The sequence below is a fragment of the Tachysurus fulvidraco genome, chromosome 7 (genome assembly GCF_022655615.1).
Source record: "Tachysurus fulvidraco isolate hzauxx_2018 chromosome 7, HZAU_PFXX_2.0, whole genome shotgun sequence".
Classification (NCBI taxonomy): Eukaryota; Metazoa; Chordata; class Actinopteri; order Siluriformes; family Bagridae; genus Tachysurus; species Tachysurus fulvidraco.
In genome coordinates this window covers 4,779,116-4,805,475 of record NC_062524.1, presented here as the reverse complement: position 1 = coordinate 4,805,475, position 26,360 = coordinate 4,779,116, and the positions used below count along the sequence as shown (strand labels likewise).

The window sequence follows — 26,360 nt, the reverse complement described above, 5'->3', positions numbered from 1 at the left end:
TCCGTTATAGAAAATAAATCTGACCAATCAGATTTCAGTGGTACTGTGACATAATAAAATAGTGTAGAACTGTGACGTATATAAAAAAGTACAGTAAATACTATAGTGTACTATACTAATCCATACTATAGTATTGTCAGTCTCTCCATGCAAAAAAAACACAAGCAAACACCAATTTTCCGCAGATTGGGGCCAGGATGTGCCGTGTGACGTCATCACAGCGCACATTCAGCCAAAGCGCTTTTCCATTCACTTGCGTCGATCTAAAGTAACTACACGTGCCTTCACTCATAAGACAGTAATGGAATCTTGTGCTTGCAATTTTTCCAACTCAAGCATTGCAAATCTTGAAAAAGTTGTAATCAAAATCAAGCATAGCGTATCAGAGCACAGCTTAGTATAGTGTAGTTTAGTTTAGTTTTGTATAGTATAGTATAGTATAGTATAGTATAGTATAGTATAGTATAGTATAGTATGGTATAGTATAGTATAGTATGGTATAGTATGGTATAGTATAGTATAGTATAGTATGGTATAGTATAGTACATAATAGTATAGTATAGTATAGTATAGTATAGTATAGTATAGTATGGTACAGTAGAGTACAGTATGGTATGGTATAGTATAGTACATAATAGTATATTATAGTGTAGTATAATGTAGTGTAGTTTAGTATAGTATAGTTTAATTTTGGTTTATATAGTATAGTATAGTACAGTATAGTATAGTATAGTATAGTATAGTATAGTATATATAGTATTATTTATAGTAGTATAGTGTAGTTTAGTTTAGTTTAGGTTTGTATAGTATAGTATATAAGAGTATAGTATAGTACATTATAGTACAGTATAGTATATATAGTATTATTTATAGTAGTACAGTGTAGTTTAGTTTAGCTTAGTTTTGGTTTGTATAGTATACTATATAAGAGTATAGTACAGTATATTATAGTATAGTGTAGTGTAGTTTAGGTTTTGTATATTATAGTATAGTATATTATAGTATAGTACATAATAGTATAGTTTGGTTTAGTTTAGTTTAGGTTTGTATAGTATAATATAGAATACAGTATAGTATATTATGGTATAATATGGTATATTATGGTATTGTATGGTTATGGCGGTAGTAGACCACTAGATGGCTGTCTGTACTGAGGGATACACTCACAAACATATATATTATATATATGCACACACACACACACACACACACACACACACACACACACACACACACACACACACACACACACACACACACACACACACACGTTTTTTTTGTGACGAAGTTTAACTTGCACCAATCCACGTGCAAAGGCGGCGCCGGTGACGCGCTCGCTCTGACGTCACGCGACAACCAGAAAGGTCGTGAGTAAAATGAACGTGTGAATCGTGTCTCATGGACGCAGAGAGGTTTCTGCTTGCGATCTGCACAAAACGACGGAATAACGTGTGTCGGAGAACACCTCCAGGTAAGTGGCGTTCATTTATTCCCTGTAATAACCCGGTGTGTGCACGCGCTGGGGGCTTTTATGGTGTTTTGTGGTTAGTGTGTGTTGATACCGGCTTTTACTCTCCATCATCACATACATCATCACTCACAAAGACTGAACCCGCCATGTGGAATAACAGCCTTCACACCTGATCTGGAGGAAGATCTAACAACATCACTTTATTAGTAATAGTATTTCTCTTCTCTTCTTACACAATGTAAATGTGCATTACACACTGACTCTGCCATAATAACATTTATTATGAATATATAATAAAAGCTCTGGGGTCGCAGGTTCGAGCCTGAGCTCAGGTCTGTTTTAGATGTTCCCTGTGTGTCTGCACAGGTTTCCTATGGGTTCTAAAGTAGGTGTATTAGTTACATTAAATTGCCCCTAGGTGTGTATGAGTGCGTGTTCTTATACAAGTGATCTCAGCTGAATCTCAGCATGTCCACTCACTGAACTCATTGGTGTTCTACAAACATTCTACAAAGCTTCAATGATCTTTGGCCTGGACCTTTTGTGAGATCTCGACCGACGGCATGAAGCTGAGAACTTTTCTAAAGCTCATTTTTATGTTGCTGATATCATTCTAGTGATACAAATCTAGTGCACTTGCATGGGATGTGAGTCAATATCTGGGATTTTGCCAGATGTGGCTGCTCAACACATCAAAAATGAGCCACATCTGTCCATTCTAATTGTCTAGGGGCTGCCTTTAATCCTCTGGTGTTGAGTCATCTGCTGAGTACTACTTAGTCACCCTATGTAGTGTAGCATTTATAGATAGATATATTTATCCATGTGTCATTATAATATAGTGTGTGCACTTATATAGGTTGATTATAATTACATGGAGTGTTTCAGATGTGATTTTATGTTTGTGATGTAGGCTTCGCTTTCTATATAAAGGCTGCATTTACAGTAATTAAAGCCATTTCGTACCCGATTATACTCAGTGTACACATAGTCATTACGGAGCTGTTATGGACTGAACAAGAGCTACCTTGCTGTTTACGGCTAATGCTTCAAGATTGTTTATCATGTGCACCGAATATCAGGAACAGTTGTACATTGAAATGTACGTTGTGAGGTTCTGGTACTCGAGCTGTTACAGAACATGGAAGAAATTGCAAAACTTGGATTATAAGCCATATTCTGAAGTTTGTTAACTGTAATCGTTTTCCTAAATTCAGATGCAGTTATGCAGGTAGGAGTGTATGTTGAGCACTAAACGCTAAAGCGGTAAATGGAGACTAAGGGTTTGGATCATGACATACTTAGAATCCAAATGCTTTAGGACAGCGATCATGTGAGCGGTTTGTTCGGTTTAGCAATGGATTTGCTCTCAGTAAAGAGCTCATGGCTCGCCGACATGGTCTCTTTAAGGGTCTCCGATCCCATGTGTGGTGAGAAAAAAGTACAGCGGTTTCTCAGGGATGAGAATTCGGCTGAAATGTCCCCAAGAGGCTCCCTCAAATAAATACTTGCACATGACCCTGTGTCCCCATGCCACAAGGAGCCATTTGTGCTCTTCCAGTGACGTCCAGCAAGTTACACTGTCAATCGACGGTTCCGATTGTGGTCAGCGAATGGCCATGGAGCTCCCTTCAGTTTAAAAAAATAAAATTGATTCCTGTGATCCATTTTGTAATCATACAATCTCTGCAGCTTCAGGCTTCGAAATGTAGAACAAGGCAAGGACTACAGCTTTAACAAACTTAAAGCCCACAGATTATAGCAGGTCTGACGCACATGCCGGAAATCACAGAGAACTAGTAACAGAAGTTAGAGAAATGGTTCTACGGTAATGGCAATCAAAAACAGAAGCGTTTAAAAGAAGGAGAAATATGAACTGCATAGCGGGGAACTAGAAAACTGTACCCAAGAAAATATAATGACAAGGTTACGTACACGAGCTACTCAAAGGGAAAACAATAGACAGGAGAACACAATCAGAGAAATGGTTCAAATATGACTCCCAAAACACAATAAAAACAACAGTGTGACTCGGAACTGAATATCTGAATATATTTAACAAGAAAGCTTTGTAGTTTAAAGACCTGGGGGTCAGAAATGCCATAAATCCTGGTTCGTACTCCCCAGTTCTGAGTTAAATTCGTACTCCCCAGTTCTGAGTTAAAACCCTTCATTTACAAGTTTGATCACAAGGAAAGTCTTTAGGACGATGTGTTTTATGTAGCTCAGCAAATTTATTTTATTTTTTAATTTTGTCATATAAACTCATTTATATAAAATCCAGCATTTTCTGCTCGCTTTTAGAATTAAATAGTTTTTTTTTTTTACCCACTTGCCTTTGAAAAAGTTTCGTCTTCAGTTGTCAGCAGGTTCCAATAATTTCAAAGCTGCTCTACCCTGAAGAAAGGATCTGGGCTTTCCGTCCTCTTCTCTCGTGTGTGATTCTTATCGTCCTTTGCGAAATGAGTGTAAATAAACAGCGAGCCGTTGGCAGCTTTGAAGCTGGGGCCAAGATCGATGGCCATCAAATAGCGCCTGACCCTGAGCAGTCACGTAATCAGCCGCAGATAAACAGCCATTAGCCACACACTTTGTGGAAGGCTGTGGGGTTTTACTGTAAAACATGATTCACTCTTAGGGGAAACCTCTCTGCAACCGGATTTTTCGATCAGTCACATTTATTCAGATATCACTCCATAACTCTTTGCTCTAGGACATAATAACATACAATACAAGCAATATTTCATAAATCTGCAACCAAATCAATTACTAATTCCTTTGAAGTCTCTCTGAGTCTCTTGGTTGACACGTAGCCTTTAAAGATTCAATCAGCACTTAAAGCTTCAACCATAACATTTACGTTTTTAAATGTGGCTTTAACAGGCAAGAAAAACGTTTATTTAAGGATACGTTCCATCAGCTTCATCCAGAACAAGTTCTGTTATTATGTGAATTGGTTTGGGGGAAAATTGTGAAGCCGGTTACGTCACATCACCGATAAGTTTAATCCTCATGGCTCTAACGAAAGACCCAAACCTTTGATGCCAAAAAAGCACCAAGAAACTCTTTCAGAAGCTCAGGACTTGAAGACAGAAAAGTGTGCTTTAGTTTCCTGAACTGCGCATAAAGTAAAAGGTTCATTTAAACACGGATATTTAGATTGTAATTTGGTCAGCAACAGTAGCTTAAGGTTTAAAAAAATGTGATGTTTGGTTTAATAGAATCTGTCTTTTCTTTTTTTTTTAAGATTTATCTAATTCATAAAACAATTATTTGACAACAGCAGCGATGACATTTATAGTGCTTAGAGATTAAGACGATCTACAGAAGTTTCATTAGCTGTATGACTTTAGCTAACAAAATATGACTGCGAAACACTTCTGTAGTGCTAAATGAGCAAGCTGAGGTAATGAATCTAAGAGCACTGATCCACGAATCTACGCATTTAGCTATGAATATGAAGATCTGTGGGAACACTGAGGTTGTGGACTTTGTCTGAGCTAGCAGAGCAAGCACTGTTTATTTAGCTAAGTAGCTTGAGCTAATGATGGCTGTGCTAACTGCATAGACTCGAATAAAAAAGGAATGAAAAAGCATTGAACATAGGTTTTTACAGTTAATGATAATTGTTTTATTGTTGTTTGTTATGCTAATTGAGCTTTGAGAAAGTTTTTACTTTTGTAGTCATTGTAACTTCACTAGAGAGATGGCTTATAAAGAAAAGACTGTAGCTAGCTTGTTTTGTGGATGTTTCACAGCATTAAATATTCATTCATTCATTCATTCATTTTCTACCGATTATCTGAACTTCAGAACTTTAGGGAGCCTGTGCCTATCTCAGGCGTCATCGGGCATCAAGGCAGGATACACCCTGGACGGAGTGCCAACCCATCACAGGGCACACACACTCTCATTCACTCACACACTCACACACTACGGACAATTTTCCAGAGATGCCAATCAACCTACCATGCATGTCTTTGGACCCGGGGGGGGGAAACCGGAGTACCCGGAGGAAACCCCCGAGGCACGGGGAGAACATGCAAACTCCACACACACAAGGCGGAGACGGGAATCGAACCCCCAACCCTGGAGGTGTGAGGCGAATGTGCTAACCACTAAGCCACCGTGCCCAGCATTAAATATGTATAGCTATGAATATAAATGTATTTTGTGTTCTTTAAATACATTTATATTGTAATTGTTGACAGACAGTTTGCAGTTTTATAAGAGGAATAAATCTTCAGGGTGTTTTTTAAGGAAAATAATCCACTTCAGGGTGGTAGCGGTAACTGTATCACAAATGACAGGGTGCTGTAGTTTTCTCCTAACAACATGTCCTTAAGCACACAGCTTGTGTTTTATTCCTTTCTTACTGACCCAGTAGTTATGGTTAGGAGTCCGAGTTGAATTTGAAAGCAGAGGGAACAGTGTTTGAGACATCTCATGAAGGAAAAGAGGATTTATTCGAGGCTCATACACCGAGCTGTCTGACCTTTTCAGGCTCTTTTGAGATGAGACCTTTCTGCCTGTTTCCTTAGAGAAGGAATGAGGTGTATGGAGGGGGGAGGGGGGGTGGTTGGCTGAGCGGAGTCTGCAGTTCCACACTGTGGGAGGTTTAAAAGGGAAATCCTGAATCACTGGGGGATTTTTGCATGGTGCTTGCAAGCATTTCACTGCAGTGAGAGTTTTGAGATTCGTGCTGCTCCGGTCAATTAAAAAGGGCTCCGCCTGACCTCCAGCCGAGGGCCTGAGGAGGGGAAAAAAGGGAACGTTTCCTCCACGTTGGAGTTTGCTAATTGAATACAGACACGAGTCAATAAAGAAAACTGACTAAATTGTGAGACGGGAAGTTTCAGGTGAGACCTTGCTTTAGTAAGGGCTGTAAAAGAGTGTGTGCACATACACAAGACTGTTGTCTTCCCCCTTTGTTTTTTTTTTGTTTTTTGTTTTTTTTTCCCACAAGCTCAACGGTCCAGCTGTGAGTCTCAGACAGGAAACCCTCTGACATCGGAATAACATCAGCTTTTCTTTTGAGAACTTCCAGCTGCAGACCAAAAAAAAAAATAGATATATATGAGATATAGATATATACGGTAGAACTGACTTTTATTCTAACCACTTTTTGTTAATATCAATGCACTGGCTATAACACGGTATAGTATCTATTGTAGCCATTTGCCCCGAGTCACGTAATTAGAACATTTAATAGAATAAAGGAATGGTTATTTAGCCAAGAAAAACGTACCATTTGCGATTCAGTGATGTTCTCTGTATCACATAATTGAAAGATTCATCAGTGTTGATGAGAACCAGAATGTTAAATGTAACTGTAAAAAAAAAAGAGGTGTTTTTTAACAGAGTAGTAAAATACCCTGGAGACGCTTTTATTGGGAAATAATCACCTCAGGGGCAAGAACATGGACTCTTTATGTTTTATGTACTGTAGGTTACATACTGTGGGTAAAAGTGTGATGAAGCGTAGTGGCATAATTCATCTCTATAAGCCTTTATTCATATATGGATAGCTTTAATCCTTTGGTCTACATTATTGATAGCATTTTTGGGTGTTTGGTAAAAGATTAGTGTGTAAGTGTGTGTGAGTAAATGCTTGCGAGACAGGATAAAGGATTTCCTGTGTTGTGTTCCTCATCATTGCTCTTCCTAATTTGGACATTCCTGAACTTTCTGAAATCTGCAAGAGTTGTTGCTCTCAGTCGGATTCACACAAAGGACAAATCATTCACGGTTGTGTTTTTGTTTTTCCCTTCATTCTCTCCACCGAAGTATAATAATAATAAGTTGTGGACGTTGTGCTCATCTGTAAGCGATTGTCAGCGAAAGGCACCTGTTCCTCTGACATCATGGGTTGCACTTTACACATGAGCGATCTTGCAGTGAAAAAAAACAGCAACAGCAAAAAACAAAACAAGTCAAAACATCTAATCAGTCTCAGCTGCTCTCAGTCTCGGTGCTTCAGCGTGTCCAAAGGCGTCACTCACGGTAGGAAAGGTAGGCGTCTGGTTCCTTAATGACAGCTTCTAAATTGTTCGTAAAGCTCATGATGACTTGTTTGAGGTTCGGGATCATTTTTACTTGGAAATTTGTGGTTTCTGAGGAGACTGAATTCTGCCTGAATGTTGTTTTTTTTAGTCTCTGAGCCACCGTGTGTTTAGACGTTTTGTCGTATGCAGAGTTACCGAGACGTACGTATGTAGTCCTTATTCAATTCAGTTTCATTTTATTAGTGTAGTGATTAGAACTGTGGATGCAGTTTTTATTCAACTTTAGCTGAAATGTGTGGTGTTGCTGTTGAGTCCGTACTGTGAAGGGATATTACGTATATTTAGTTTTTCAGCTAGAGTCTAAATGCAAATAAAATTTGCACGATGGAAAAGGCCAAGGTCTCGCTCCGGTCAGTGCACTGACGCATTTCCATGTTGAAACAGTGTGGCTTTTGGTTTACGCTTGTCTTTACGGTGAGACGACACCGTGTCTTCTGCGTATCTCCGACAATTACGCCTACGCTATATTGGTATTTCTGTGAGCTAGAAGCTGTGAGATTTGCAAATGTAGTGAAATAACTGGAGAACAGGATAAAAGAACATAGAATTGTAACAAGAATATTCACAGAAGGGGAAAGGACGCGGGACGTAAAAAACAGGCATCGAGGCAGGATACACCCCGGACGGAGTGCCAACCCATCACAGGGCGCACACACACACACATTCACTCACACACTCTGGACAATTTTCCAGAGATGCCAATCAACCTACCATGCATGTCTTTGGACGGGGAGGAAACCGGAGTACCCGGAGGAAACCCCCGAGGCACGGGGAGAACATGCAAACTCCACACACACAAGGCGGAGGCGGGAATCGAACCCCCAACCCTGGAGGTGTGAGGCGAACGTGCTAACCACTAAGCCACCGTGTCTCCACTCATTTGTATCTTATAGTGGTTAATTTTAAATTGTGGCAGCTTTGTCTGCATGAAATCTGATTCCATGATTGAATTCGTGAGCCTCTGTCTTTTTTTTTTTTTTTTAACTCTAATTGGTGAAAGTACAAGATTCTTCAATACTTCTGTAACGATGTTTGTTCCACACACACAAGCACAAGAGGGCTTCTCCTCAAGGTGTGTTGTGATGACATCACGCGACATGTCTCGAGTCACATCTGCAAAATATCTGTGCTAATTTTAAAAAACCTTGTGCTTGATTTTCTTGTCTTTGTGTAAATTTCTGTCCCACACAATTTTCCTAAGACAGGACACCCTAAAGCATTTCATTCCTTACTTGTATGGATGTGATCGTGTTACAGATGAATGACTATTTAAAGTAGTGAAGTATTTGTGTCCTGATTAAACTGAGAGCACGAGTGCGTGTGTGCGCGTGAGTCTGAGCTCTTCCTGTTATGCCGATGGCGTTTCTCCTCAGCTGTGCCTCTGTGTAACTAACAGCGAGTGATCACTGAGGAATGTGAACCACGGCCCATGTCAGGGATCCTCTCACACTTCATCTGGTCTTTTCCTTCAGCTGCAGGCTCCCGCCATTGCATTTCACACACCTGTGTATTACACCAACACTTCAGCCTTGTAATAAATGAGTTGATTTCTCATTCTGGTTATTTATTTATTTATTTTTTTAATCATTTGGGTTACAAAGGCTTAAATATCTGTCTGGACTCAGATTTGATATTTAAAATGAGTTTGCAAAGATTTTTTGTGTAATTTATTTTTGTGAATATTTGTATTCATCCTTTTTACTTTTTGAACAGTTTACCACAGTATATGATGTGCTAAACATTAGCTAACATGTTGTGTTTAGTATATATGAGTGACTTGGCAACATGTTAGTGGATATTTGATGCTAAGTGATGGCTAATTGATATATTTGTTGATTGAGAGCAAGTTTAACACACAGCACACTGAATGATAAGTTTCTACTCTAACAAATGCCATCAACACATTTGTCAGTGAGTTAAACATGTCCATTGTGTGCAGCTCATCGGTAACAACGTGAGCTAGCTCTCAAGTGTTAGCTAGCTAGCTAGTTGGTGAAGTAGCAAGCTAAACCTGATAAATCCTTACTTATCAAGCCAAGTTTACTGATGTCATTAGTTAATTAGCTAATTTGCTCAACAGAAAGATGCTAGTTTTCAGTGGAACGCTTTGTTTTTTTGGTATTAAATGGCTAAAAAAACTTTCCAATTCTGAAACCATGTAGATTTAAACCTTGTCTTGGTTATAGTATTTCTCAACTACGTAGAAATCTGATGTCTGTAGAGTGATGTCTTATTCAGGGGTTTATATACAGTATTTTGATCCCGTATTGTAGAAACGTTGATACTTGAAACTATTCAATATATTCAGTGAAGTTTCGAAGCTGACTCTTTATCACGACACGCATTCGGTTCTCTGTGTGGGACTATTGAGCACGGCTCTAGTAGAAACTTGTTACTTATTTGTCTTCAATGGGAGGGGATTGTGTGTTTGTGATTTCTCCAATTCGAGGAAAAATATCAAAAATAACAAGCATTTTTTAAAAATAAGCGGTAGCAAAATTGCGCATTTTAGCCACAACAATCACAATACATCCAACAGTATAGTTATGTCATATCTGTTTGGCATATCGCATGCTTTTTTTTTTCTTTTTTATTTTATATAAAAAGTACAAAATAACACGAAGCTGTGTTGCGTTTTCCTACTTCACTGTGCTACACATGTTTCTGTTTAGCTGCTGGAAACTCGCCCGTACGGCTCTCGTTACTGTCTCATCCTTAAACAGCTTGGCTTGAATTTCTTTCTCGCTTGGAAATCCCTTTTTTATCGATAACGAAGCAGAAGTTTTCGTCATCTATATAACTGCAATTTTTTTTTACTGATGTACGAACATGTTTAACCGGCTAGCTTGTATCCTAATGATTTTTCACTGGATTTTTAATTTTTATGCAATTGTTAATGGATTAATTGTTATGGACGTCCCACAGGATTCGTTTATATTCGTCCTAACATCGTAATCATCTAGGCAGAATATTTGTTTGAAAAAACAAAAAGCGTAACCTTTTTAAAGACAATTTTAAGATGGTTTTTCAAGTGAAGGTTTTATTTCCTATAATTTTTCTGCTTCGGTCAGTGAGTTAAACTTCATCACATTGACACGTTGTTGAATTTAAACACAAATTACACTTTTTTTTTCTTAGTTCGTCTTGTTGTTTTCTTGCTGTTCAAAGCAGACAGTGTTTCTTCTGAGAATGTTTTGAGTTGTTGTTCTTCTGATGAAACGTCTGTGTTGTACGAGAAGATTCGAAAAGCGAGATCAAGCTTAAAGTTGTGTTTAAACAAGGAACGAAAAATGTCTCTCCTTTACTCTAGAGCAAGGGAAAAGTTGTTCTAAAAATTTGTCAGTCATTTTCCATCCTTGTGCCAACGGACGATCATTTTCACGTCCAAGCACTCTGTGTTCTTTTCATCAGCTGGTTATCTTTGTCTTGTCCATTTTAGCTTAGAGGTACAGTATACAAACATTTGGACCCAGTTGCATAAGCCTGTCTCATGTGCACAGGGACACCACAGGGGTTTTCTCGTTCGGTTTTAATTCCGCTACTGATGTGAAAAGTCACACGTACGCCGACATCACATGCATGTCGTTTGTAATTTCATGCCTTTGAAATTCCTGTGAGGCGTCGAGTACGTGTGAGTGCAGGAGGGATTTTAGGAGCTGCATCAGATCCACAATCTGACAAAGTGCTCAGAGGTTCATTCATTTACCTGTAACAGCACGTGATGGATTGACTCTGATTATAGCACCATAATGTAACAATTATAGATATAAACATTAACTCAACCTCTCTCATCTCTCTTTTCTTTTCCTTTCTTCTCCCTTTCTCTCCCTTCTTTTGTCTTCTCTCTCGCTCTCCTCTTTTCTCTCGTTTGTTTCCTCTCCCTCTCATATTGCTCATCTTCCTCTCTTTTCTTTGTTTTCTCTGTCTTCTCTCTCTCTCTCGCTCTCGCTCTCTCACTTTCTCTCAGATAAGCCTAGTCAGAAGTTCTGAATACTTTCTCAGGTTTTTCAGGTTTATCTCAGACATTTACTAAAGCTCTGACAGTGGGGACTCCTTCCAACAAACAAACAAGCAAACGAATAAAAGTCTCTTTATGGAAAACATCACAACAAATTCCCACATTTGTCTCAAATCACTTTTCAGCGTCTACCTTTAAATCCTAGTCCCCATCGAATCCGTTACTATAGAAACAGTCTTGTGTTAAAACCTTTTCCTGTGGTTGTCTTTTACCTGGAGCTTCTGCCAAAGCTGAATTTCATGACATATATTTAGCACAGAGCTGTGGCGTAACATACACAGCATTGAGGTGACTTTTAATACCTGCGTGCATTTGGCCAAAGCAGCTGCTTAGACGATTCAGATTTAATGATGGATTTCCATTGCATTAAAGTCCATATGACAGGTATGAAAAGCAAGTCTGTGTGTCTGAAAGGCAGCTGCTGGACCTATATTTAACACCCAGGTGACCCTGACAGAGCGTTGAGTCCGCAAAACTCATTACAGGAAGGATCCCTGTAATCACCCTGTGCTCACTGGGCTTATTGACGGCTACCGCTGTGGTCATTACTAAGTATAGCGTTATAATATACAATTATAAATTTCATATTATCATTTTTTTTGTCCATGTGACTTTGGCTAATTGTATTATGGTATTTTGTCTAGGGCTAAACACTGCTGCAGAAAATAAAAATGATCAAAAAATAATAAATAAATGTGCAAGTTCACAATACGAAAAATACTATTAAAGTAAATAATACAAAGTATCCTAATAATGATGATAATGATAATAATAATTATCATTATCATCATTATTAATAATGATAATAATGATAATAATAATAATAATAATATCAAATCATTTAAACAAAAAAATCTAAATAATATTTCAAATAATAAAAACAAACAAACAAATGAATTAATAATATGGAAAAAAAGATGAAAAACACAGATATTGAAAAGGAAGAACAACACATTGAACACATGTATTATAAATAGGGGGAAAAAGATAATGCAGTAGTGTCGTCACTGTTTTACGTCGCAAAGGTCTGGTCCTCATGTACAGTATATGGATATTTATTTTTGAGCGTCTGTATCCAGCTGTTGTTCAGCACATGACGGGATCGTGTCTGTCTCGGCTGCTTGGCCGGATGACTCCTTTCTGCTGTGTGATTTTATTTTAATTTTTTTTCTAAACTTCATTTGGTTTTGTTTAATATTCTTACACTTTTATACTATTTCATACTGCCCCTGAATCTAAAAACATCCACACAGGATCTGCTTTATAAGCGGAGGATGAGCTGGTGGGATTGTTTTGCACAAGAAGGTGTGTTTTTTACAGATATCTGTTTGTGTAGACTCCGAGAAGATAAATGAGTACCTGGTACAGTGTCTGCTGCTGGTGTATTTCAGGGTGAAGTCTCAATCTAAAAGTGTGACATGCAGAACAGGGTGTCTTTTTGGCACTGTTTAGAGACTCTGGGAGCGAAAATAGCAGCTCGACCTATAAGGAGGCCAGGAATCAGCGAGCAAACAGACAGCTCTGTGATTCGTTTTTGTTGTTGTGAAACGGCTGCTACGTGAGAGCTGGTAGTTTGAGGAGTCTCGTATTTCTACGATTCCTAGAGAAGGTTTTTTTTTTTTCTTTGCTGTTATTTAAACAGCTCTCAATCTCTCGTGGTTGGTTTATTTTTAAGCAGCAGCCTCGGAGGCTCTCGGAGGCCCGCGGCGGCTCTAAAAAATCATCAGTGCAAATATTTACTTCTTTGTTTCACTCCTGGGGGAAAAGGTTGGGTAATTGTTCTGTAGAAGATGACATGTTCTGAACAGCACAAAACGTTCTTAAAAAAAAAAAACGTGCGATGGAGAAGTAAAAAAAATTATATCTCAAGATACACCCAATTATCCTCATCCTGATACCTCAGGGTGCCGCAGATGCTGTTGATTGTTTACGGTTTTCCAAGCAACAGCGGCACAAAGAAATAATGGCACCCATGGACACTCCTCGCTTAGTCGAGTAATATTAATAATCCTCAAGATTCCTTAGAAATAAGAAGGATCCAGACTGTATGTGTAAATATATTACATCAAATGATTATGTAGAGTAGAAATTATTTTGGGAAATATATTATATATTATACAAATGTATACTATAGTTACTAAAAAAAAGACTTTTAAGGATTTAATATTTAAGGTTAACTCTGTGACTCGGAGCCTTTTAAGACTCAAAGCTTCCTTTTAAAATATCCTCAAAGGACCTCATTAAGAGTTTCGCCTTCTGTCTCATGGTACGTCTCTGTTTTATGTCCCCAGAGTTGCACTGATTTGCGACTAAAGCTTTGTGTCTTGGTTGCAGCGAGGAACGTTAGCGTACCAATAGATATCTGTATTCCTCTCCTTTTATGACCGCATGGTGACTGCACACTAGTACACTGTACTAATGGATGAATATTTGGTGGTAGATAAAGAAAATAAAGAAGAAATGATATTTGTAAAAGAATGTTCATGTTTGATGAAGTATAAAGTTACTGCGCAGATCTTCTCGATAGTTGAGGATGACGATGGTGGATATTTTTCTTGAGTAATAACGAAGAAATATAACGGTTTGTTCATGATCTATGCGCTACTCTGTGTAGGGTCAGTAATTCCTCATATCTGTGTTCTCAGAGATCTGTATCTTACTGAGCTCTTGAAGCAGTAAAACCCATCCTGGACTCTGCATTTAGATAAGGCAGCTCCAGACAATCTGAACTGAAGCGATTGTGTCTTTGGTTCGTTTACAATTCCGTTTTGGATCATTTTTGTTATGAAATGCAACTCAAATGAAAATACGATAAGTAAATGTCTTGTTGTTGATTTTTCGCAAATCGACTCGGTCTGTCTGTCTATCTATATATCTATTTATCATTGTCTCTTCATCTCTCTCTCTCTCTCTCTCTCTCTCTCTCTACAGAAACTGGAGTTCCCATGGTGCCTTGCTTTGACGCGCTTCCTGTGTCTCACTGCTGCACTCAGCATCATCACGTTTGTTGTGTTGAGTGATGTTCAGTTCTGAACCCCGTCACCTTCACTGATCCTTAACCACGACTCTATACACACCTACTAGCTGATGGGGTGATTTTGTTTTTCCCTCCTGGCAAAAGAAAGCCGGTTCCGTTATAGGAAAGATCTGGATCCCAGGCGGATCGAACGAGTCGTGTTTTACTAGAAGTGAAAACTTTTCTAAACCGTATCCAGACACAGACGGAAGCTGGACAGTCAAAACTCCCCTTCGGCTGTCGTAGAAAGTTGGTCCTGAAGGCAAAGCAGCATGGCTCGGATGAACAGACCGGCTCCGGTGGAGGTGTGCTACAAGAACATGAGGTTTCTCATCACACACAATCCCACCAACTCCACCCTTAACAGCTTTAAAGAGGTAACATTTTACTCCGCTGCTTTGCTCTTGTCTTCTTTCTGTCAAAATATTTGAGGTATTTTTTTATTTCCTCTTTACGTCATCACAGGCTCCTTTTCTTTTTTTTGTCAAAGTTATACACTATATACACCTGTGTTCACTTCACATTACATCCAGCAGTGGCGCTACAGAGTCACATGACCAGTCTGTTAGTCACATGACCCATCAGACCAAGTTTTAATGGCAGATTACAGTCACAGTCACAAAATCAATAAAGCACTGCTGCACTGCTCTGATGAAGTGAGTGCTAAATTCCTCAGCACTTCTATCGGAGGAATTTAGATGAATATAGAGGTCGCCAAACGGCATTGTGGGTAAGAATCATGTTTGGTCATCATAATAATAATCACGTTTGGTATGTGTGACCTTCAGCGCAGTTTTCCGACTGAAAATGAAGAGACAATGCACGTAGGAAACGGTACGCTAATCACGGCTCCTGGAACGTGTTTGAAAATGTGACGCTGGTAGTTCGGGTCTGTATAGTGTGTGTGTGTGTCCAGGAAAATATTCACACTGCTGACATTGGTGCTTACTACATACTGCACACACACACACACACACACACACACACACACACAGAAGAAGACCTTAGAAGAAGACCAGGAAGCAAGCCGCTGTTGCTACGGAGATGTGGCCCTTGACTGTGATCAGATAGTGTAGTGTGTGTGTGTGTGTGTGCATGTGGGCGGGTGGGGGTATGGGGTGTGTGTCTCTGTTCTGTGCCTATCTATCTTTCAGCCTTTCTGCATTTCTCTTTTTCAGTCCATCTTTGTTAGCTTCTGTTTTTTTTTTTTTTTTTGTTCTTTTTGTCTTCCGTCGGTTTATTTCTTTCTACACTTGTATACATTCATAGCTGCATATAAGTGTGGATGTGTACTTTTAATAAAAAATAGATTTGCACATACACCCAGGGAAGGCGAGAGAGGGAGGGCGAGATCACATGAAATTACACTCAGTTTTCAGAGAAACAGTTTTGTTAGTGAAGCTGGACTCGAAGTCTCACTTTTTGAACAGATTTCTTGATTGCTTGCAGAAAGTGTTTTGTCTGAAATGTCAGGTTTATTTGTTCTCTATTCTGACACTGCTGTTGCTTCTGTGTTTTATAATAGTGTTCAGGTATCCACACTGTATACTACACACTGTGTACACACTACACACTATTATATACACACTACACACTGTATACTATACACTACACACTTTTATATACACACTACACACTGTATACTATACACTACACACTTGTATACACACTACACACTATTATATACACACTACACACTTGTGTACACACTACACACTTGTGTACACACTACACACTTGTATACACACTACACACTTGTATACACACTACACACTATTATATACACACTACACACTATTATATACACACTACACACTGTATACTATACACTACACACTTTTATATACACACTACACACTGTATACTATGCACTACACACTTTTATATACACACTACACACTGTATACTATACACTACACACTTTTATATACACACTACACACTGTATACTATACACTACACACTATTATATACACTACACACTGTGTACACACTACACACTATTATATACACACTACACACTGTATACTATACACTACACACTTTTATATACACACTACACACTGTATACTATACACTACACACTTTTATATACACACTACACACTGTATACTATACACTACACACTATTATATACACTACACACTGTGTACACACTACACACTATTATATACACACTACACACTGTATACTATACACTACACACTTTTATATACACACTACACACTGTATACTATACACTACACACTATTATATACACACTACACACTGTGTACACACTACACACTATTATATACACACTACACACTGTATACTATACACTACACACTTTTATATACACACTACACACTGTATACTATACACTACACACTATTGTATACACACTATTATATACACACTACACACTGTATACTATACACTACACACTTTTATATACACACTACACACTGTATACTATACACTACACTATTATATACACACTACACACTATTGTATACACACTACACACTATTATATACACACTACACACTGTATACTATACACTACACACTATTATATACACACTACACACTGTATACTATACACTACACACTTTTATATACACACTACACACTGTATACTATACACTACACACTATTGTATACACACTGTATACTATACACTACACACTATTGTATACACACTACACACTGTATACTATACACTACACACTGTGTACACACTACACACTATTATATACACACTACACACTGTACTACACACTATTACATAAACTGTACACACTGTTTACTACACACTATTATATACACTGTACACACTACACACTGTACACTACACTGTATACTATACACTGTACACACTATATACTCTACACGTACACAGTATACACACTATACATTACACACGGTTTACTGTACACTCTATACATTACACACTGTATACTATACACTGTATACTATACACTGTACACACTATACACTACACTTTACACACTATGCACTATACACTGTACACACTATACATGACACTGTACACACTATACTATACTATACACAATACACACTATACACTACACTCTACACACTGTACACTACCCGCTATACACTATACAGTTTACACACTATGTACATTGTACACTATGCACACTATACACTGTACACTATGTAAGACTTTCTCTGAAAACTGAGTGCAATTTCATATGATCTTTCTCTCTGCCCCTACACTGTGTAGTGTGTATAATGTACAGTGTGTGTATGCTGTACAGAATGTAGTGTGTAGTGTGTATATAGTGTGTATAGTGTATAGTATATGTCAGTGTTTAAACTTAAAACTACTTTTTTTTTGCTCCTGCTCCCCCAGGACCTAAAGAAGTATGGTGCAACAACAGTGGTGCGTGTGTGTGAGGTCACCTACGACAAAACGCCCCTGGAGAAGGACGGCATCACCGTTGTGGTGAGTGTGTTTCACTTTTAAACTGTCCTGTAGTCTGATATTCTGTGCTAATTGTCTTTCACTCAGCCTTCCTTCATGTAGATGTGACACTGTTGTACATGATGAGTTCTCCCACACTGTGTAACGTGCACACACGCACGCCGTCTGTGCAGCACCAAGCCGTTCGCCTCACAGCTTATACACGTGTTTCTGATTACCGACGTCAATGGTTATCCTGTTGCCATGGAAATGGCCTCCACTTCAGAGCTCCCTGCCTTTTTTCCCTTGTTCTATTTAGACCTTTTCTCTGACTTTCTGTGAGGAGAAAGGCGTGTGTGAAAGAGAGCTGTTGCGTAACAAGAGCTGCTTGTTCCTGACTTAGTTAAAAATCACTGTGGTGATGAAAGTGTGTGTGTGTGTGTGTGTGTGTGTGTGTGTGTGTGTGTGTGTGTGTGTGTGTGTGTGTGTGTGTGAATATGAATCGTGCTTAAAACACAGTCAATAGTTGTAGACACAGTCTTAATAGTTGTAGAGATTTAAACAGGGGAAGGGTCGGTTCAGTGGTGAAGGTGTTGGACTACTGATGGAAAGGCTCTGATGGTGTTCAGGACCACAAGCTGCCACTGCTGGGCTGTTGAGTGAAGCCCTGAAGTCTCAACTACTCATTTGTATAAATAAGATAAATAAAAGTCTCTCTAGATAAGTGCATCTGCCAAATTAGCATGTGATGTGACTGTGTCTATCAATCCCAATTAAGGAGGTGTGGCCTCTGTTCCTGTCAGTGTTAGTGAAGGTGTGGCCTCTGATCCGGCCAGTGTTACTAAAGGAGGTGTGGCCTTTTTTCCGGTCAGTTTTAGTGAAGGAGGTGTGGCCTCTGATCCGGCCAGTGTTACTAAAGGAGGTGTGGCCTCTGTTCTGGTCTGTGTTAGAGAAGGAGGTGTGGCCTCTGTTCTGGTCAGTTTTAGTGAAGGAGGTGTGGCCTCTGTTCTGGTCAGTTTTAGTGAAGGAGGTGTGGCCTCTGTTCCTTTCAGTTTTAGTGAAGGTGTGACCTCTGTTCCTGTCAGTGGTAGCGAAGGAGGTATGGCCTGTCTCTATCAGCCTGAGAGGATGTTTACACTGTTGTTTCACCTGCAGTGTGTGTTTATTCCTGTTGTTCTCAGCACCACGGTGAGCTAACGCTCAAGAGACCAAATGGCACACTGAGTGCTGATGAGCAAAGACCCTCATGAGGACAATCAGCAGTGTTCTGCACACGTGCATTGTGTGTGTAAATCCTGAGAGGAGTGTGTCGGTTCTTTGAAGCTGAATACCTGCTTGATTTTAATGAGCTTGATCACACTATTCATTCTTGGGAGCTCTTGAATCCCTCACTATGTGCTCATGTGTACGTGGCCTAGAGTGTGTGTGACAAATAATCTGCTACCTACAGTAATTATACACCAAGTACAACATGACTGTTTACCCTGTGCACCTTCATCTGCTCTCTCTCTGACACACACACAAAGTACCAAAAAGTCTGTTTCACTCTCTTTCACTTTCTTCATTTAAAGGAGGTGCCACAAACTCACTTCTGCTGTTGCTAAGTGTCATTTCCCTAGGGTGTTGTGTGTGTGTGTGTGTGTGTGTGTGTGTGTGTGTTATTGTTAAACATTGCTAGTGTGTAAATATGTGGATGTGTGTTTGTTGCCAATGGCAGCCAGACGTGTGTGTGTGTTTTAGTAGGCTACAGTGAAGTTAGGGGTACGGTTTTCATAGCCCTTATCTGATAACCACACATACATGCGTCATCAGAATGTTCCATCCAAATGTTTTTGAACCAAATGAACTGAAAGTTTAAATAAATGTGAAATGTAGAGTGTTGACCATGTTGTGCTGTATTTCTGCTGCAGGATTGGCCGTTTGATGACGGAGCTCCTCCCCCCTCCAAGGTGGTGGAGGACTGGCTGAGCCTCCTCAGGAGACGTTTCATGGAGGAACCGGGCTGCTGCGTGGCTGTGCACTGCGTCGCAGGCCTCGGCAGGTCAGTCAGCATCCGGCGTAGAGTCGGGTCCAAACTTGGCATCGAAGGCTACCTGAAAACATCATTCTTTCTTCTAATTGGTCAGGAGGTGTTCTTTTTTTTTTTTTTTATAACTATAGTTCTGACAGCAGTTGCAGCTGCAAGGGAAAGCACAGGGTTATTTTGTTCTTGTAGAAAAATAATTCACTTCAGGGTGATTTAAGAGCATCTATGCTTCATGTTGGTCATTTTCCTTTATCAACATAAGGCCGAGTGTCTTATACCTTACTTGTGTCTTAGCAACATACAATTGAGTCAAACAGACCAGAACTTTATGTTAAGTTCGTTGGTCTTTCCAGTAAACCATGAAGAACATGGGACAGGGTGCCAGCCCAAAGACTCGTACACCCAGTCACACACTGATAACAATTTAACCAACAACGTTTGTCTTGGGACTGGGGGAGAAAACTAGAATAACCAGAGGAAACCCCAGCAAACTTCATGCGCACTAGGCGAACGTGCCATCTCTTAAGCATCCATATAAAACTCCAGTGTCCAGTCCACAGAAAGTCGTCAGGACTTTACTGGATTATTAACCTCCTACACACATGCCAGAAAAACAAAAACATGGCTATACAAAAAAAAAAAACAACCCTATAATTTAAAGGACGTTTATTTAAGATCCAGTTGCACAGTGTTCTGTAGGCGAGTTAAATGGTGAAAGAAATTTGCTTTAGTTTATACACGCATTGTCTGGTGGCCCCCTAATCACCAACCTCCATTTTTCTCTGCCTCGACTCTCAATCTGGAAAAGAATGTGAACTCCGTGCACTCCGGGACATAAACCACTTTTCTCCCATGAGCCTGATTTTCTCCTGTGACCGCAGCCAGGGTTGACGAGCCTCTCTGGCCTCGTCCAATTTCGTCTGTATAGGCGGTGCGATGCCCATTTCAAGCCATAAGTCTGGACAGAGAGCCCGGCCAAAGTCAACACGACTTGTTGCACGTTTGGTCAGTTGTGAGGCTGCTGCAGTATTATTAGAGATGAAGACGGAACAGGAAAACCTTTGTTTTTTTTCTTGTGAAGAGCTTTTAAACCATATATTTGTAATAGTGTTTACTGTCTATCTGCAGTGTCCACTTTCATATGGCCTTCAGGGTGAGGTTAAGGTCCACAGCAGGGGTCTAGGAGGATTGTATTGGATCTGACTCACACGCTGCATGCATGCACACACACACACACACACACACACACACACACACACACACACACACAAATGTCCATGTGTGTTTTTCCTAAGGCTGATTTCTCACCAATATATTTATTCAGAATTGTGGGCTGCAAAAAATGATACAGATAAAAGCATCATGAAAGCAAATCAGGTGTTATATGTGTTGCACAAGGGTGCAGTAAATGCAGAAGGATTTCACATATAGATAAAAAAACCGTCCTTGTGATCATGTATCACATCATTACGAATACAGACGCCTTTGTCCCGAGTACGTTTATCTCGTTTACATCAATAATTGGTTAAGGGCCTTGCTCAAGGGCCCACTGCTAGCAACACGGTGTCTAAAGTATTATATTATGGAAACTATGGAAGCCATAACTTCTTATAAGGAGCATATTAATATGAACTTGTGACGTGCTGCTGCACTAGAGCTGCCATTATAGAAAATTCAGACCAATCAGAGTAAAAAAAAAATTCAGTGTTCTTTGGAAATTGGAATGTTCACACAGATTCTTGGCAGACGAGACAAATTTATGCTTTACAAGAAAACGTCCAAAACAATGACTTCCAAAAAAAAAAAAAAAAAAATCTGTAGTGACGTGAGGAGGCAGAGGCCTCTCGTTGCTGTTTCACGTCTCGGAAGCGGTAAAACCCCCGTCTATGACGCACGTCTTCCTTCTCCACTGGGAATTGGCCTCGTTTTTTGAAAGAGAGCCAGTGTTTTCTTGGCCTGACTTTTTTTTCTTTCTTTTCTTTTTTTTTCCGACTAATTCCGATGCCAACCGATCTGAACAGCACTCGTGCATTTTTCTCTGAAACAAACAAAAAAACAAACAATCAGACCACATGTGTATAAAAAAATGTATACTTTACACACTGATGTTTGACTAATAGGGGGACATTACTTTTAGCCAATTTTCCCAGAAACTGTTTATTTCTTAGAAAGAAGTGAAGTAGTTCCTAGAAAACTAGTACATGAGTGTTTAAGAGGGAACGTGTCGAGGCTTTTTCAAGGAATACATTTAGTTAAGTGCATCAGTGCTGTTTGCACTGCTCACAAGCATCGGGACCATGATTCCTTTTGTTGTAAATAAAGTGTATACGAGTGTGTGTGTGTGTGTGTGTGTGTGTGTGTGTGTGTGAGGAATAAGTGAGAAAGAACCTCCCACTCACACACTCACTCAAACGGAGCCATCTGTTTGTGCGAGGGCTGTGTGTCCCCCCCATCTTTTATGAGTGTGTGTTTTTTCTTTCCTTCTGCAGGGCTCCGGTGCTGGTGGCTTTGGCTCTCATTGAGTGTGGGATGAAGTATGAAGACGCGATCCAGTTCATCAGACAGTACGTGCAGCTTAGTGTCAGAGTGTGTTCCAGTACTGTTTATTGATACACATTCTCTGAATTCCCCTTCATTTATTTATTCCACAGCACTATTGAATTCTTAAGTCTGATTGGCCAGGGCATGTTGATTTAGATTTGTCCAACAGGATTATATTCATGCTGTGCTTGTAGTAAAACGGGTTCTTTCTACAGTACCAGCGCACATGATATTTGCTTTATATAAACTAATAGAAAACATGTTTAATGGTTGATACTGTAAAGTTTTGTCTAAAGAGACGTGTCTAACTAAGAGAACTTGGATACTATTAGTTAAAGAGTTTGCAGTCTCTCTGTAACATGACAAACTGCATTTTTGGCTAAAAAAAGAAAAGCTAAAAAATACAAATAGCTGATGAGGGGAAGCTTAAAGCTGCTATAACAAATGATTACATTTACATCATTTAGCAGACGCCCTTTTCCAGAGTGACTTGCACTTTATCTCATTTTTATATAACTGAGCAATTGGGGGTTGAGGGCCTTGCTCAGGGGCCCAGAAGTGGCAGCTTGGTGGACGTAGGAATCGAACTCACAACCTTCCAATTGGTAGCCCAACACCTTAACCACTAGGCTACCACATCACTGATTACAGTAAAGTCTAACATTCTAAGATTAATAAATAAACAAAAGTTTTTTTGTTTTTTATTGGTGTGGTATAAGAGCAATAAAACACTTGGTATTCTACTCAACCCCATCAGGTATTATTTTCCACCAGACTCCTGATCTGTTTTATTCCTGATATATTTCACGTTCTGTCCGAAAGCCAATTCTGTCCAGACACTAACAAAGAGGCAGGAAGAGTGTTGTTTGTTCATACTTAAGGATTTATCTTTGCTTATCTTGTGTACTTGATGCTGAAACCTGTCCAGAAAACAAAGTATGTGGGGAAAGTAACGCAGTATTCGAGCTTTATTTTGGTTTAAGACATCAAATGGACAGATTCCACTGTAGCTGAATATTAAACCATCGTACTGTATATAAATAATTAGACACGACCTTGTTGATAACACGAACACTTTTTGCTCAGTAAACATGATTCTGTTGTCTAAAATGTTTGTTTTAATCACGTTTGGACAGGAAGAGGCGTGGCGCGATAAACAGCAAACAGCTGACCTATCTGGAGAAGTACAGGCCCAAACAGAGACTGCGCTACAAACACCCGCACATCTTTAAGAGCAAGTGCTGCATCATGTAACCTGAACTCTGTAACCGAATCGAGCCAGAACCGAACTCATCAGACCAGGGTGCTCATCGCTGAACTGCTGCTTAAGCAGAACCCCATTTGGTCTGATTGCATCCTTGCGGTGCTTAAACCTCATCGCTCTCAATGAGGAGTGAATACTGCCACGCCTCTCCGAGAGGTCGAAGGTCACCACAGGGTTTGTAAGGAGCACCAAAGATAGTGACCTTTGACCGATCGACCAGCTAATACGGAGCCAAGGGGAATGATGGGGAAACTTTTTATCCTGCTCACTTTGTTTATCTGTGAAGTCTCAGGTCATTTCATTACACAGCCATATCTGCTCCGTCGCCTCAGATCGTGCCGCTTACTCTCTACTTTCCCTGTGATTCTGAGGCATATCGTGAGTAAGCTCAGAGTCGAAACGGGCTGATGAGATTTATATTAGGGCTCGTCCTCAAACTTCTTTGGCCTAAATCTTTGCAGCTTCTACGAGACTGATAGGAGGATTAAATAAAAGTTTTTGTGAACTCTGCATTATAGGTCTGTTTTCTTCCACTTCTGCCATTATTAATATAATTCTTATCATTGATTTCTACACATCCATCACGTTTTTAAATGAAATTGTTGGATCCGTTTTCCTCCAAAAAATAAATAAACCAAATGTATGTAGAAAGCATGTAGCGCCTCACCACTTCCCGTGTGCTCCTGCGGTAACGAAGATGAGGAAGACTCGTGTCCTTGGGAAGTCTTCTGTTTTATCATCTGTATTGTTGAAATGCTTTTTGTTTTGAAACACTTTTGTATAAATATAATATTCCAAGACATAGCTGAAACTGTAAGTTCACTTTGAATCTGACACTTATGTGACATTTAAATAACAAATACGGAAAAAAATAAAATGTTTATAAAATTCATGCACTGGATTATTAATAACAAATGAAATTTACAATATTTTTCATTCACATATAAATCTGACATATGCAAGAGTGCTGTGTGTTTGTGTAAACAAAGCAAAAACTGTCCAATCAGATTAGAGCACTTATAGGCCTGAGCTGAGTGCTTCACCACGATGATGATGCCGCAATGAATCATGGGATTTTTGTTGGCAGGTCACCAATCAATGTACCCTTAGGTTTTGCTGTGGATCAACAACACAGTTTTTTTTTTGTTTTTTTTTTACTGCTCTTGGTACTTGTGTTCTTGATTAGTGGAATGATATTTGGCTGTTAAAAGATGACCTCAGCCATGGACACAGAAAAAACCTATTGGGAAAAACCCATGGTGTGTCTTTGTTGAAGTTTCTTATCTGACCAAAAGTTCCTCCAGCGATACACACCTTCTACTCTGCATCATCACCTTCTCATATGATGTATAATTCTCCTTTAAGTGCACAGATTACTCACTCCAGATGTCCCCTAAATGTGTTTTGTAGACAACTGAAATGTCTTTTATTTTTCCAGACCTCAGGTCCACACTGGGCCTAAACAAGCACTTTTGAACCCGCTCTGTAAACTCACTCTCTACTTTTGAACACATATCCTGCTGTACAGAGATTTTTATGGTAATAATAAAGGCTGATTATAAATCATTCGGTCGTACTTGGTGTAATATGAGATGAGTTTATCACCGCACCGTGTGTGAGTAAAGACGTGACTCATGCACACTCTGGATTTGCCAGCTCATCACTTCAACAATCACTAAACACTCAGAGGATCAAGTGTGTGAAAGTGCTGCCATCTGCCTGACAAAACTCTCTCTCACACACATACACACACACACAGCAAAAATTTTGAAAGGCAAGGTCTCCGATTTTTGAAAGCCAATGTTGACATAAAATCACCAAAACAAACACGCCTCTAAGCTAAACGGGTCCCACCCCTGTATTGATAGCTCCGCCCACACATACATACGTAACCCAGGCAACTAACGGAAAGAAATGTGTCTTTATCATAGCTGAAGGGAAGAACGATACGATTGCAGATAAACAAACAAGCAAAAATGCCACACAAGCATAATCATGTAAAGGACAAAGGCATATATTAGTTCTGTGTAACAAAGCAAAACCAACGTTACTCACCTATCGAGAAGGAAAAAAGCGCCTCGGCGTCTTAAGTAAAGTCGGCCACATATTCACAGGTCGGAGTTTCCCGAGTCGATAACTCCTGAGCTAAACGCTGTTACTACACAAAACGCGGTTGTAGCTGCCTCTCTACATTACTACGATAGAAAAGAGGTGTTATTTGTGTAGTAACAGCGTTTAGCTCAGGAGTTATTGACTCGGGAAACTCCAACCTGTGAATATGTGGCCAACTTCCTGCTCCTTCAGTTCTCTCCAGCGCTGGAAAGCTGATCCTATATTAACACGTCCTACTTCTTGCCTTATCGTAAGTCTTTCTTCTCTTTCTTTCTTTGTTCTTTTCCTCCATGTCAATGTTAAAACCGCTTTCTGCTAATGTCACACATGCGCACTGAACACTCTCTCCGCCCATCTTGACAAGACACGCCCCTTTCTGCTCATTGGCTACACGTTTGTTTTGTTTTTTTGTTTATTTTTCGGCCCGACTCAGTTTT

General features: G+C 39.5%; 1 protein-coding gene across 4 annotated transcripts; it reads left to right on the top strand.

The window, feature by feature from the left end:
• The first annotated feature begins 1,311 nt into the window (after window positions 1-1,311).
• Window positions 1,312-24,703, top strand: ptp4a3a (protein tyrosine phosphatase 4A3a). Of its 4 annotated transcripts, none has more exons than XM_027171550.2 (6): window positions 1,312-1,471; window positions 14,486-14,947; window positions 17,930-18,022; window positions 19,891-20,101; window positions 22,496-22,570; window positions 23,684-23,750. In XM_027171550.2, exons 2-5 carry the CDS (start codon window positions 14,843-14,845, stop codon window positions 22,537-22,539), a joined length of 453 nt encoding a protein of 150 aa, XP_027027351.2. In that variant the 5' UTR covers window positions 1,312-1,471; window positions 14,486-14,842; the 3' UTR covers window positions 22,540-22,570; window positions 23,684-23,750. The 4 variants fall into 4 exon arrangements, with proteins under 4 accessions (XP_027027351.2, XP_027027349.2, XP_027027350.2 ...); XM_027171548.2 differs by having other exon boundaries at window positions 1,314-1,471; window positions 19,891-20,021; window positions 23,684-24,703; XM_027171549.2 differs by lacking the exon at window positions 1,312-1,471 and adding an exon at window positions 7,374-7,483 and having other exon boundaries at window positions 19,891-20,021; window positions 23,684-24,703.
• Window positions 24,704-26,360: the final 1,657 nt, after the last annotated feature.

Bases quoted from the DNA above. Each gene is read 5' to 3' on its own strand.
- ptp4a3a (XM_027171548.2), top strand. From the start codon at position 14,843: ATGGCTCGGATGAACAGACCGGCTCCGGTGGAGGTGTGCTACAAGAAC. The intron at 18,023-19,890 runs GTGAGTGTGTTT...TTTCTGCTGCAG, and splicing joins AGGACGGCATCACCGTTGTG to GATTGGCCGTTTGATGACGG. The intron at 22,571-23,683 runs GTACGTGCAGCT...ACGTTTGGACAG, and splicing joins GCGATCCAGTTCATCAGACA to GAAGAGGCGTGGCGCGATAA.